This window comes from Corythoichthys intestinalis, chromosome 8, assembly GCF_030265065.1.
Source record: "Corythoichthys intestinalis isolate RoL2023-P3 chromosome 8, ASM3026506v1, whole genome shotgun sequence".
NCBI classification, from domain to species: domain Eukaryota; kingdom Metazoa; phylum Chordata; class Actinopteri; order Syngnathiformes; family Syngnathidae; genus Corythoichthys; species Corythoichthys intestinalis.
The window spans coordinates 35,782,347-35,795,340 of NC_080402.1; the positions used below are offsets into that span (position 1 = coordinate 35,782,347).

The following is a 12,994-nucleotide window of genomic DNA, read 5'->3' on the forward strand; positions in this document are numbered from 1 at the left end:
TTTTACTTTTAGATGTATAATTTTTACTAAAATTCTCAAAACAGCAGCAACAATGGTAAACAGAAAATAGCAATACAAGGAAATATAAAGTGTGCATACGAAGTAAAATAACACTAGTTGTAGAATAACGTATTCAAGTAAATTTGTCCCACTTCACATGACAAGTCCTGCGTTGAGAGAAGTGCACATTTTTACATGGCAATGTCAACACTGAAACAATATATTGTGCACTATACATGAATTTGCATGTCATTATGACAGTTCATTCACCTGTTTTAGTCATGTGATGTTTAAGATGATATTCAAGGAAGCGCTATATAAGTATAGCACCATTTACAATTCAAGTTCAACAATGTTCAAGCATGGTCTATGGTTCAAGTGAGAGCTGTATCATGTTTCTTGGAGGAGCAACGAGAGCAGATCCAAAAGTCTTCTTTAGCGTTCTGTGTTGTCGCAGTCCTGCGGTCGAAATGCTGAGAGATCCTGCACCCAGCCATTCGAGAAATGTCCGTGAGCTTCGAGAGATTTATAGTTTAAACTGTTCATATGTGTAAGCAATGATACCGTAAACGAGGTAGTTTGTTATATCCAGCGATGAAGTTGGAGGCAGTAATGTGGCGTCGGAGCTCCATTCTTTTGTGGGGAGGTCGTACGGATCTATATTATTGATAGTCGACAATTTAGCCAAATACCGATCCCTTGCCTCCTTGATAAGTTTGTCCCTGTACGGTATCCTCTCATGCTTTAAGCAAAAAGTTTTAAAACGGTTTAAAAACTCACTGCTTCCCTGGCTACTCCTGCTCTGGTTTTTTACATCCGCGGTACACCCAAAATGGCGCCTGGGGGCGCGTCCACTAGTTTGGGCACGTGACTGACAAAGACCGACGGATGGCAGGCATATGTGTAGGCGTCAAGCTGTCGCCATCTCCCGGTCAGTAAGAGAACTTCTGGTAACTAAAAACAAATATACGGACCATTTTTCGATTTTTGTCTCGTGCTAAATTCTATTTTGGGTAAAGAATTGAAAATTTAAAAAATCACACTGTTTTGGGACTTTTCCTTACTCGTTCTAGATAAGAAGCAAGAAAATCAAGCTATATTTCAATTTAGATTTTTCCGTTTTAAAACGAAAACCAAATAACCAGCCGTTTTTCTATTTTTCGATTTTTCTATTTACGTAATATCCAATTACCAAAAGAGACACGGACCTTAATGTGGCCCCAAATGCAAAACAGCATTACTTCAATAAAAAAGAAAAAATTCTATGAAAAACAGTTTTGAAATGCTTTTTTGTGAGTCTCAAATTTATTTTTGCATTCAAACACATTTTTTATTTAAAATGACTTTTTTTTTTTTTTAATTGAAAATATATATTTTGATTGAAGCACGTTTTTTTTTCGTTTTTCTTTTTTTGGGGGGGATTAAATAATGAAGGCGCAAATCTACCTCTATAGAACACCGGCATATATGCATGTCAGTTAACGGGGCAGCTAAAGCGTGTCGGTCGAGCGGAAGTTTAATGTTGCTAGGCAACCCGGTGTAGCCCCACAGAGCAATGCAAGCGAAAGGCTGATTAGCTAAAGAGGGTAAGTCTTGAATTGAAGCTAAATACACGTGTCAATATATGAAGTGTCGACATTAATTGTGCGCCAGGTCGTTGCTACTCTTTTTGATTTAACCAAATTAAGAGGTATGCTGTTTACTGTTAGCTATGCTGTCAAAACGTCACTTATTATTGGGACGAGCCTGTCGATAGCCTTTTCATTTCTCATACAGTGTCTAAAAGAGTCAATTATTGTGTGTTTACGTACCTAATGCTGTGCTTTATTGCTAACTGCGCACTTTTGTGCAGTCTGGATGGATAGCGCCGAAGAGAAAGCAGTCAGGGACGGGTGGGGTAAGGCAGATGAGGAGCAAACCGAGCTACTGAATGGAAATGAACAGGAAGCGAACGACGTCGCAGAAAAAATGTCTCATCAACAGGTATATGTGTGAAAGCGCCAAGAGACAGTACATCTGAAGGTCTTTTATTAAATTTCAATAACTCAGAAGCACTGAGTAAATCTATTTTTTTCTCTCAAATCAGGCGGGATCAGAACCTGTGGACGAAGTCCCACAGTCTGAGGCTGATAACTGTAGTGCTGATGGAGACCCTGCTGGAAACAGACTTACTGGTATGTTTATATAAGTGAAGGGTTTTAGACCCCCTACACCCCCCACATAAACATACACAATATAAACAAAAAAGTTTTTTACATTTCATAATATCTCCACAATTTCCATACATTACCTACTTAGAATACCGTATACTCCATATGCGGAGATTAAGGTGGCCGAAAATGTCATTTCATGTAATTGACTATCCAATACAGTGCTAACTCGACATACGATCGCTTCGGCACACGATCTTTTCGACATCTGACGTAAAATTTGACTCGCCATTTGTTTCTACATCCGACGACATACTCTAAATATGACGATCTATGACAGCACCGCAGTTTCTTTGTTTTCCCGCAAGATTTTAGGCATATTTTCTTGTGAGAGAAATTAACATGGGTTCCAAATTCCAACAATGTTAGTGCAGGTGGTGAAAAAAAAGGAAAAAGGTGATGCTTATGAAGATAGATATGATGGATATGATAGAAAAATATGAGCGTGGGGTGCACTTCCTTGATATGGCTCAACAATACAGTCGGAGACGGTCTATCTCGGCGGTCCTCCTCTGTTCGGCAGTCTATATAAGTTAAGGTAGCAATTATTATTGTGGTAACATTGCCGCAAAAATTGCCACCTTCTTTGGGATTCTAATCATTTATTCCATCAACTTGAGCAACACTACACGCCTAGCGTCCCACGCAGCAAGTGAACAAACAACGCTCATTCTGTCAAGTCAGCCACGCAATGCGTTCAGGTACACCACGCAAACACATTCGCCACATTAGAACCCGTTTTGTTACATTATTACAGGTATTATTATAATTATTACTATTATTATAATATTATTCAGATTTTTATTCATAATTTTTATTCATAATTTATTTTCTTTTGCTCTTTGTAATTTATATTTGCAATAGTAACATCAGTATTTATTAAGAATTTAGTGTTGGTTTTCGGGCTGTGGAACGAAGTAATGGAATTATAACGTATTCTTATGGGAAAATCCTGCTCGACATACGACCATTTCGACTTACAAACAATGTCCTGGAACAAATTAACTTCGTATGTAAAGGTATCACTGTATATGAAAAAATTAAGACTTTACCGGTAAAATGCTGCCATATGTCAATATGTCAACGAACATAAAATATATTTGTATTATGCGTCAAAATTATTTTTCGAACAGCTCATGTGACTAGCACCTTAGAAACAGTCATTTGCTTTGCTTAGCCCCCCCCCCCCCAAAAAAAAAAAAACACCAGAAGAGGCAAGATGGATATACGTAATTTTTTCAAACTTAAACTTTCAAAAGCGACAACAACTACTGAGCGAGGACCAAGGATTGAAGATGTGGACCATGAGACGCCGGACAACACCGCTAAAATGGTGAGCGGAGTTTCAGTTTGCCCCACTAAAGATGTTTATTGTACAACAAAAAACGCTAATTTTCAACGTATTTTTATAAATATTCCTGGCTGGAATATTCAGTCAAAAAAGGATGCAGCCTCTACTTCACCAGTAGGTAAGACAGAAAAACTTGCGCGCTCACACACACGCATGCACACACACACACGCACCCACACGCAGCTGGGATGTCTGTAGGTACAGCATATATCTGGTAAGTTAGTTTTATTGCTGACACTGCGTTTTGGGATCATCAATATTTTTGCCCCCCCGCCACAAAAGTAAAATCCCGCCTATGGTATACTCGAAGTACAATTAAGTTCTGTACAAATCATCACTACAGTCTTTTAAATAATACTCTACAATGTCTACAATTATTGTTATTATGTTTGTTTGTTTGTTTGTTTTTTTTTTTTTACCAGAGTTGGGCAATACTTTCCAGTTTGGGTCATCAATCCACTCATCAGAAGACATAGAGGAAGAACCGCTGATGGAGGATGATGAGGAACTCATTGTTCTTGACGCTGAACATGTTTGTAGCTTCTCTAATATTTGTGCAAATATTGTATGTTAATTCTATCATCCTAAAAATATTTTAAACACAAATAATGAAATATGTATCTGTGTCTTTAAAATGAAAAGAGAAGTGTTGCATATCCGTAAAAAAAACTTTGGAAACTTTGCTTAACTTAAATAGGTTTTCCATTTAGATTTCTTGATACGAACACAGCAAGACTTAAATTTCATGTCGGATCTGTCGATAGCCCCTGGTCGCAAAGAAGCAAGCTGCACTGAAGCATCAGCTAATCAAGGAACTGGAGAGGCTCAAACTGGATCTAAGGGAAGAGGTTAGAATTGACACATAGTCACCAAAAACGTAAATCTGCCGAGCCTGAAGCAAATATTGTATAGTTCACATCTACATACAGCTAACAACGCCCTGATCTCTCATTAGATATTTACTGACTATTGTGTGTGTATTTTTTCTGCTACCTTTGCAGGTGGGACTTGAAAAGGCAGAGGCGAGCCAAACAGAAGAGATATATGTGCAGTTATACAGGGAGCAAGAGAGACTGAAAAGACTCCAGATAAGACAAGATGACCAACAGCAGACCAAGGTGCTGGCAGAGGGCAAACATCGCCAGATACAAGATAAACTTGAGGCAGTAAAGATTTGCCATTCCAACACTACCGGCCAGTGCGACAAGACCAAGGCCAATGGTGAGATGCTGTGATTTGTCTTCCCAATGGCATTTAACAAACCTAATAAAACTGTTTCAATGTACAGTATTTCCCCAAATGTGACAGAAATTGATTGATGGAACAAGAGTACACATGGAAAACCAGGTCTTCCGTAAATTTGAACCCAGAACCTTGGCTTTGGACAGCAGAAATTCTGACTCTGCATTCACCATGGCGCAAATGATCAAATAATCTTTATTTAAAAGTGTGTTTTCTTATCCATAGTATCCAACCTACAAACAGAACTAGACAGATTAAGATCACATCTTCACTTCACACAAGAGGTCGGTGAGGATCTTCACTTTAACGTGAAAGCCATGAAGAATTTCACACGTAAAACAGCAGCTAAGAAGTCCCAAGTTGAAGATCAGAAACTCAAGCAGGTGGACAGATTTAAACACAACACAAAATGTGCTCCATCCACAATCGATACTGCTTATGATTTTTACTTTAATCACTGTACCAATAGGATTTGTATGTGGAGCGCCTTACAAAGAGCTTGGAGAGACTAACACAACAGAAAGACATGTATGAGGTGCAAACCAAAGGCCAAGTTGCAACAACAGAGGAAACCAAAGAGGTTCTTTCTGAGGTATACAATGCATAACGTACCTCCAACTGTAGGCTGTGAATTAACATGTACTATATGTAGCCAAAATTATAACTTTCAGTAGGGCACATGCGGTACAAATGTGGTGATGTCTCGATTTTAGATTGACCCATAGACTTCATGGTATATTGACGAGACACGGGATGCGAGGCCGATTAATAGGAGGCCTGCATTTTTGGCGTGGCGGTCAAAGCTGACCAAGTGGAATCACAGACAAAGAGCTTTTTCCGTTGAAAATTCATGTGAATAAATGCTTAAATCCCTGAATTCTTTTTAGATATGGACATAAAACAGTCTCTTTTCTTTGTTAAAAGCAAAAAAAACATACAATTAGCATTTATTTTACGTAGATATTGCGAACTATGATGCCAGGCAGTAAGCAAATACGGCGGCCGCCCTATGAAAACAGCTTTTTTTCCCATTGAAAATTCTTGTAAATAAATGCTTGAATCCCTGAATTCTTTATAGATATGAACATAAAACAGTCTCTATTCTTGGTTAAAAGCAAAAAAAAAAAAAAAAAACGTGCAGTTAGCATTTATTTTACGTAAATATTGTGAACAACGATGCTAGTCAGTAAGCAAATGTGGCGGCCGCCTTATGAAAACAGAGCTTTTTCTGTTGAAAATTCTTGTGAATATATGCTTAAATCCCTGAATTCTTTATATATATGGACGTAAAACGATCTCTATTCTTGGTTAAAAGCAAAAAAAAAAAAAAAAAACTGCAGTTAGCATTTATTTTACGTAAATATTGCGAACTATGATGCTAGTCAGTAAGCAAATGTAGCGGCCACCTTATGAAAACAAAGCTTTTTCCGTTGAAAATTTATGTGAATAAATGCCTAAATCCCTGATTTCTTTGGAGATATGGACGGAAAACAGTCTCGATTCTTGGTTTAAAGCAACAACAAAAAAATGTACAGGTACATTAAGCATTTATTTTATGTAAATATTGTGAACTACAAAACCAATGCCGTAGTAGTTTATTTCTCCCATTGATTTTGACAATGCTTCAAAATGCATGCATGGTACGTAGATGTAATAATTACCTTGAATCCTCGAACAAATCACTCCTGACACAATCCTTCCTGTTTGTATGCAGTACAGCTTTCGTATTTTTTTAACCTAAATCGGGCGTTGGATCGCTGCATGTGTTTTGAGAATAACTGCGACCGACTTCGACCGACTAAAGCAGACTGTAAGACGGCCCCCTACTTGAAGGCGTGACGCAGTGTCTGGGGAACGTGTACCGTCAATATAATTTTGAAGTCAATGGTTGACCAAACATTTATTTCAACCATGAAGTTGTTGTTTTTTCAGCCATATGTACTACTCTCTGATATCATATGTACTGTAATTTTTGGACTATAAGCCGCTACTTTTTTTGTTCATTTCGAATCCTGTGGCTTATAGTCCACTGCGGCTTATTTGCTGATTTATTTAGGTTAATTGGTAACACTTAATTTGACAGCGGCGTCATACGACCATCATAATTGTGACATGACACTATCATGGGCATTACTAAATGCTTATGACAGATGTCATTAAGTGTCATCTGGCTTCAAAAGTGAGATAATTTGCCGGATAACACTAAATGAAATCTGTTATAAGCTTTCATTAATGCTCATGACGTTGTCATGTCATAATTATGATTGTCTAATGACAGTCTGATGGCGCCACTGTCAAATAAAGTGTTACCAAATACCTTAACTAGCAAATAATGAAACAACTGGTACAGTAACTGAAGAAATTATTAGCACAGAACATCAATTTTGTTTGATATTTACATCTGTAGCGCTGCAATGCATGCTCGGAGGCATGTTGGACAACAACAGTGTTCACAGTAGGTGGCCAAATGAAGTTTCTTGAAGCAATGAAGCTTTGCATCCAATTGGTTAAAAGCTTCATGGTGATTTATTTTGTCTTATGATCGGAACATGATGCAGCTGTCAAAGTGTTACCGGTTAATGTCTTTTGATGTAAATATCCTATAATACAGTGAGGACAGCTGTGGCTTATAGTCCAGTGCGGCATATCTATGAACAAATGTCGTTTTCGTGTCAAATTTGGTGGATGGCGGCTGATAGTCGGGTCTGCCATATAGTGAGAAAATTACGGTGGAACAAGAAAAACTTTAATCTTTAACACTGCGAAAATATGTTGATGCTTTCAAACTTTGTGTGTGTTTACATTTAGGCAGAAATGCAAATGGCGACTCTGGTTATGTCACAAAAACAGCTGTTACAACAGTGGAACAGGAGTTTAGTGGATTTGAGGAGACGAGATGAAGACTTTAGAGCAATTCAGGAGGCTAATCGGTGAGAAGTATGGAAATCTATTGTTGTACAACTTTCTGTCATTTTAGCTAAATGTGACAACTGAATAAAGGAATAAAACACACAGAACTTCTAGCACAATGGGAAAAATGAAGCTGCACATATAGTGTAGTTCTCATTTGGCTACTCATGTTTTCCACAGCTTGACAGAACACCAAGTGATTGTGCTGGATAAACAGATTGAAAGCTTCAAGAAATCTATCTCTCAGCTCCAGGAGGAAAGTGAGACAGTGACCATGCTGCACAACTTTGCTCAGATGGACTGTGATATCTCCAAAAAGATGATCAGTCAGAAGCAGACCCTGCATGAAAATGTGCAGGCCCAATACAGCACCTATCTTCGTGCTCTGGGGCAGACGGAGCAGATGCTTGCAGAACTCACGAAGGTTGACGGAAGACTTCTGATGTGGCAGCCACTGTATGACTTGATTGACCAAAAAATGAAGACATCTTTTGTCCTGTTTTTTTTATTTATTTATTTTTTTTAGGAGTACAATACTTGTCAGATTGAAGTGACTGATCAAAGACGAAAGCTAGAAAAAAACAAAGACAAGCACCTAGAGTTGGAAAAGTGTGTCATGACCCAAATGTTGCAGAAACTCATCGACAACAAGGCTGCTCAGTATTATCAGCGACTGATAAATGAGAAAGCGTCTCTCAAAAAAGAGAAGGTAAGCTTTCAATAAGCTTTTATGTGGAGGTATCACAGTTTATTTTTAATTCTGACATAAATTCAATAAAATTTTTTAAAAAAAGACAAAGTAAAGCGAGACTAGAGGTGTCAAACTTAAGACCCCAGTGGGACGGATTCCACTATTTTCCTTTGATTTCTTGCTTTAAAATCAATCATCAAAAGAAAAAAAATATTGGGTCCAATAAGATTCCGAGTTTAATAATGGGGGATGGCCTAATATGTGCATTGTAATATTAAATTTTCACTCTGTTGTTTTATTTTATTTTGATATCAATGTATTTTGAAGCTTCATGCACATGCGCTAATACACAAATATGGAGGCCTAATATAGGCAGGTGGGATGGATGCATGTAGTATTTTTGTCCACTAAGGGTCGCCATCCTTATTCTACACCGTGGTATTCAATTTGCCTTCCAAAGGGACTTCAAGAGAAACTCTAGGGTTTGTCCATAAAGTATGCGTACATACTGCATTTCAGTATTTTATTTTTAATTTACGGTGGGGAAAATAAGTATTTACTCAACCACCAATTGTGCAAGTTCTCCTACTCGAAAAGAGAGGCCTGTAATCGTCAACATGGGTAAACCTCAAGCATGAGAGACAGAATGTGGGGAAAAAAAAAAACTGAAAATCACATTTTTTGATTTTTAAAGAATTTATTTCCAAATTAGAGTGGAAAATAAGTATTTGGTCACCTCCAAACAAGCAAGATTTCTGGCTGTCAAAGAGGTCTAACTTCTAACGAGGTCTAACGAGGCTCCACTCGTTACCTGTATTAATGGCACCTGTTTTAACTCATTATCAGTATAAAAGACACCTGTCCACAAGCTCAGTCAGTCCACTCCAAACTCCACTATGGCTAAGACCAAAGAGCTGTCGAAGGACACCAGAGACAAAATTGTAGACCTGCACCAGGCTGGGAAGACTGAATCTGCAATAGGTAAAACGCCTGGTGTAAAGAAATCAACTGTGAGCGCAATTATTAGAAAATGGAAGACATACAAGACCACTGATAATCTCCCTCGATCTGGGGCTCCATGCAAGATCTCACCCCGTTGCATCAAAATGATAACAAGAACGGTGAGCAAAAATCCCAGAACCACACGGGGGGACCTAGTGAATGACCTACAAAGAGCTGGGACCACAGTAACAAAGGCTACTATCAGTAACACAATGCGCAGCCAGGGTCTCAGATCCTGCACTGCCAGACGTGTCCCCCTGCTGAAGCCACTACACGTCCAGGCCCGTCTGCGGTTCACTAGAGAGCATTTGGATGATCCAGAAGAGGAGTGGGAGAATGTGTTATGGTCAGATGAAACCAAAATAGAGCTTTTTGGTAGAAACACAGATTCTCGTGTTTGGAGGAGAAAGAAAACTGAATTGTATCCGAAGAAAACCATACCCACTGTGAAGCATGGGGATGGAAACATCATGCTTTGTGGCTGTTTTTCTGCAAAGGGACCAGGACGACTGATCTGTGTAAAGGAAAGAATGAATGGGGCCATGTATCGAGAGATTTTGAGTGAAAATCTCCTTCCATCAGCAAGGGCAATGAAGATGAGACGTGGCTGGGTCTTTCAGCATGACAATAATCCCAAACACACAGCAAGGGCAACAAAGGAGTGGCTTTGTAAGAAGCATTTCAAGGTCCTGGAGTGGCCTAGCCAGTCTCCAGATCTCAACCCCATAGAAAATCTTAGGAGGGAGTTGAAAGTCCGTGTTGCCCAACGACAGCCCCAAAACATCACTGCTCTAGAGGAGATCTGCATGGAGGAATGGGCCAAAATACCAGCAACAGTGTGTAAAAAAAAGCTTGTGAAGAGTTACAGAAAACGTTTGGCCTCCGTTATTGCCAACAAAGGGTACATAGCAAAGTATTGAGATTAACTTTTGGTATTGACCAAATACTTATTTTCCGCCATGATTTGCAAATAAATTCTTTAAAAATCAAACAATGTGATTTTCTGTTTTTTTTTTGCCACATTATGTCTCTCATGGATGAGGTTTACCCATGTTGACAATTACAGGCCTCTCCAATATTTTCAAGTGGGAGAACTTGCACAATTAATGGTTGACTAAATACTTATTTGCCCCACTGTATATTATTTTCCTTCCCAGAATGAAGTTGGGTCTTACGATGCTTTTCAAGGACTAAAATCAATTTCAAACAAAATTATAATTGGTAATTAAACTTACATTTATAGCACACATTAACATTAAATTACAATAAAATAAATATTCAGAAACGATGCCTTTAACTTATCAACAGTTTCATCTATTCTGCATTTACGCTACACTGCATTTTTTTCTGTATTCATATTATTTCATCATTTCATCACTCTCACGTTGACTGGAAAAATGTAGACAAATATGACATCACAATTCTTCCTCTCCTTTTAGGTCTATCAGCTGTGGATTTTAGAGAGTGAGGTAATGGCAGCTACATTGGAGAGCAAAGTGATCAGTGAGAAACTAGGAAACTTGGCCCGATCTCAGAAGGAACTTGATGACGAAATCACAAAGTACAACAAAGTGATCGCATCCAATCAGGCTGAAAGTTCTTCCATTGATGCACTTATCACACAGAAAGAGACCGCCATTGCAAACTACAACAAAAAAAAGGACTTTATTGCAGCTCGCACTGGGGTAAGGATTTTTTGATTGTTCACATGACTATTTAATGGTGAACAAAAACTGGTTTCTTACTCAGGAATACTGTAGGCATGTGCCGGTATGAGAATCTGATGGTATGATAACCTAAAGCCAAAATATCATTGTTTCACGGTATCACGGTATTGCAACTACAGTTCTAAAACGTGTTACTTTGAGATATCTGGGTTTTAAAGAAAATCAATTGAACAAGATTTTTATTTTTCAAAACGTTCAAAACGTTAGCAAATTGGAACATTAGTGTAATGTTAAGTTAAAATAGATTTAAAAAATAAATAACTGAAATATTCTAAATCAAATTAAAATAAATGCACTCCTTTAGGTGAGCTTAAACCCACAGCCACAGTTCAACATTATTATCAACAGAACAAAAATAATTGAATCATTTTCCATAAAAAGCACACGTGTATGACACGTATCATGTTCATATTATACACATACTCTTTCTCAACACAGTTACCAGAGGGGAAAAACACCCACCACGTTTTACCACCGCCAGACACACTAAACACGCTGGAGTTAACTGTCGTAGCTCATGGGAAACATTCATGACAGTGTTTACTAACCTTTAATTTTGTATAAATGCAAAATAATATTGAAGGTATTGCCTCTTCGGCAGCCACCCTCCGCAAACATGTCTGACATGTCGGTCGGCCATCCTCCTCTAAGCCGCGGCCGTCTGTAACTTTTGTGTAATGAAGTATTCCCATACCAGCGATTTCGTTTCCTTCGATGGGGGAAAAAGTTCAGGAGTTTCACTTCGTCTAGTAGCACAGCTGACTGACTCACTGACACTGAGCAACAACCAGTGAGGGAGGGTTGAGCCTTGCAGCTGGAAGCGAGGGATTTCTCCCTGCATTTTTGGGACATAAAAAATAGTTAATATCGTTGGGACAATATGGCGGAAAATTTTTGCGGTTTTAAAACCATGACTTTTTAATACAACGGTATACCTAGAAACCAGTAATTGGCACATGTCTACTCAAGACCGCGTTGTTTTATGTATCCCACAAAAGTATTTACATTATTTATGTTTTCTGCTAAATTAATGTTTACCCTTCTTCCATTTTGGCAGAAATTTAGTATATGTATTTTCTAAACAAGCACTCCTGTTCTAGCACAGTGCTAGAACAGGCTGAAGGCTGTGATGAAGAGCGCGCATGCGCTGTACTGGCGAACTCCGAACATGCAACTCCTGATCTAAGAGGCAACAATTAGTCTGCAATTAATGAATGAACTCTGCGGAAAAAATAATCCGTCTCTGAAGATTGAATAATATGCGTCCCTATAATATACCTATGAAATATCATTGTGATCCGTCTATGAATAACAGGAATACATAAAAACGATAGCATACACGCCCCAACAACAGCATGAGCGGCAAGTTGACAGGCCTTCAGCGTGTATATACTCAAATGGAAATACGGGAACATACAGTGACATGCAAAAGTTTGGGAACCCTGACTATAAACTTTTTCAACACCTGCAAAAGTTTGGGAACCCTGACTATAAACTTTTCCATGTCACTGTAGTTCATTTAAATATAATAGAGCTATTGATGTTGATTAGTTTGACACCCTTTTTGGTATGTGTCCTAGCTCCAGAATTTACATTTAAAATGTGTTGTGCTTGTTTCCCAGCATGAAGACCTTGGTCCTCTGCAAATCAAAATAAAGGCAATAAAGACAGAAACTGAGGAATTATCAGAAAAAATCAAGAATGATCAACAACTGTGGTTAAAGAACCAGGGAACACTTGTAGGACTGGCTCTAGAGATTCAGGAAAACAACAAGGACTACAACAAACTTCAGGCAAAGTACACAGTAATCTGTCAAAAGAAGATTCATCTGGAGCGTACGTTGCATATTTTGTGACAATG

At 38.4% G+C, this 12,994-nt stretch overlaps 1 protein-coding gene across 4 annotated transcripts in view; it reads left to right on the forward strand.

The window, feature by feature from the left end:
- Positions 1–344: 344 nt before the first annotated feature.
- LOC130920947 (coiled-coil domain-containing protein 40-like) overlaps positions 345–12,994 on the forward strand; it is a 45,584-nt gene continuing 32,934 nt past the window's right edge. For 2 of the 4 annotated variants that reach the window (XM_057844510.1, XM_057844513.1), the window contains exons 1-13: positions 1,510–1,586; positions 1,853–1,983; positions 2,087–2,174; positions 3,984–4,093; positions 4,326–4,409; positions 4,563–4,782; positions 5,029–5,186; positions 5,273–5,395; positions 7,612–7,733; positions 7,894–8,137; positions 8,240–8,422; positions 10,846–11,091; positions 12,756–12,969. In XM_057844510.1, coding sequence (XP_057700493.1) covers positions 1,858–1,983; positions 2,087–2,174; positions 3,984–4,093; positions 4,326–4,409; positions 4,563–4,782; positions 5,029–5,186; positions 5,273–5,395; positions 7,612–7,733; positions 7,894–8,137; positions 8,240–8,422; positions 10,846–11,091; positions 12,756–12,969 — 1,918 coding nt within the window. In that variant the 5' untranslated portion in view covers positions 1,510–1,586; positions 1,853–1,857. Of the gene's footprint in view, positions 507–1,509; positions 1,587–1,628; positions 1,691–1,852; positions 1,984–2,086; positions 2,175–3,983; positions 4,094–4,325; positions 4,410–4,562; positions 4,783–5,028; positions 5,187–5,272; positions 5,396–7,611; positions 7,734–7,893; positions 8,138–8,239; positions 8,423–10,845; positions 11,092–12,755; positions 12,970–12,994 lie in introns of those variants that run through there. The other 2 variants (XM_057844512.1, XM_057844511.1) reach the window with 2 other exon arrangements.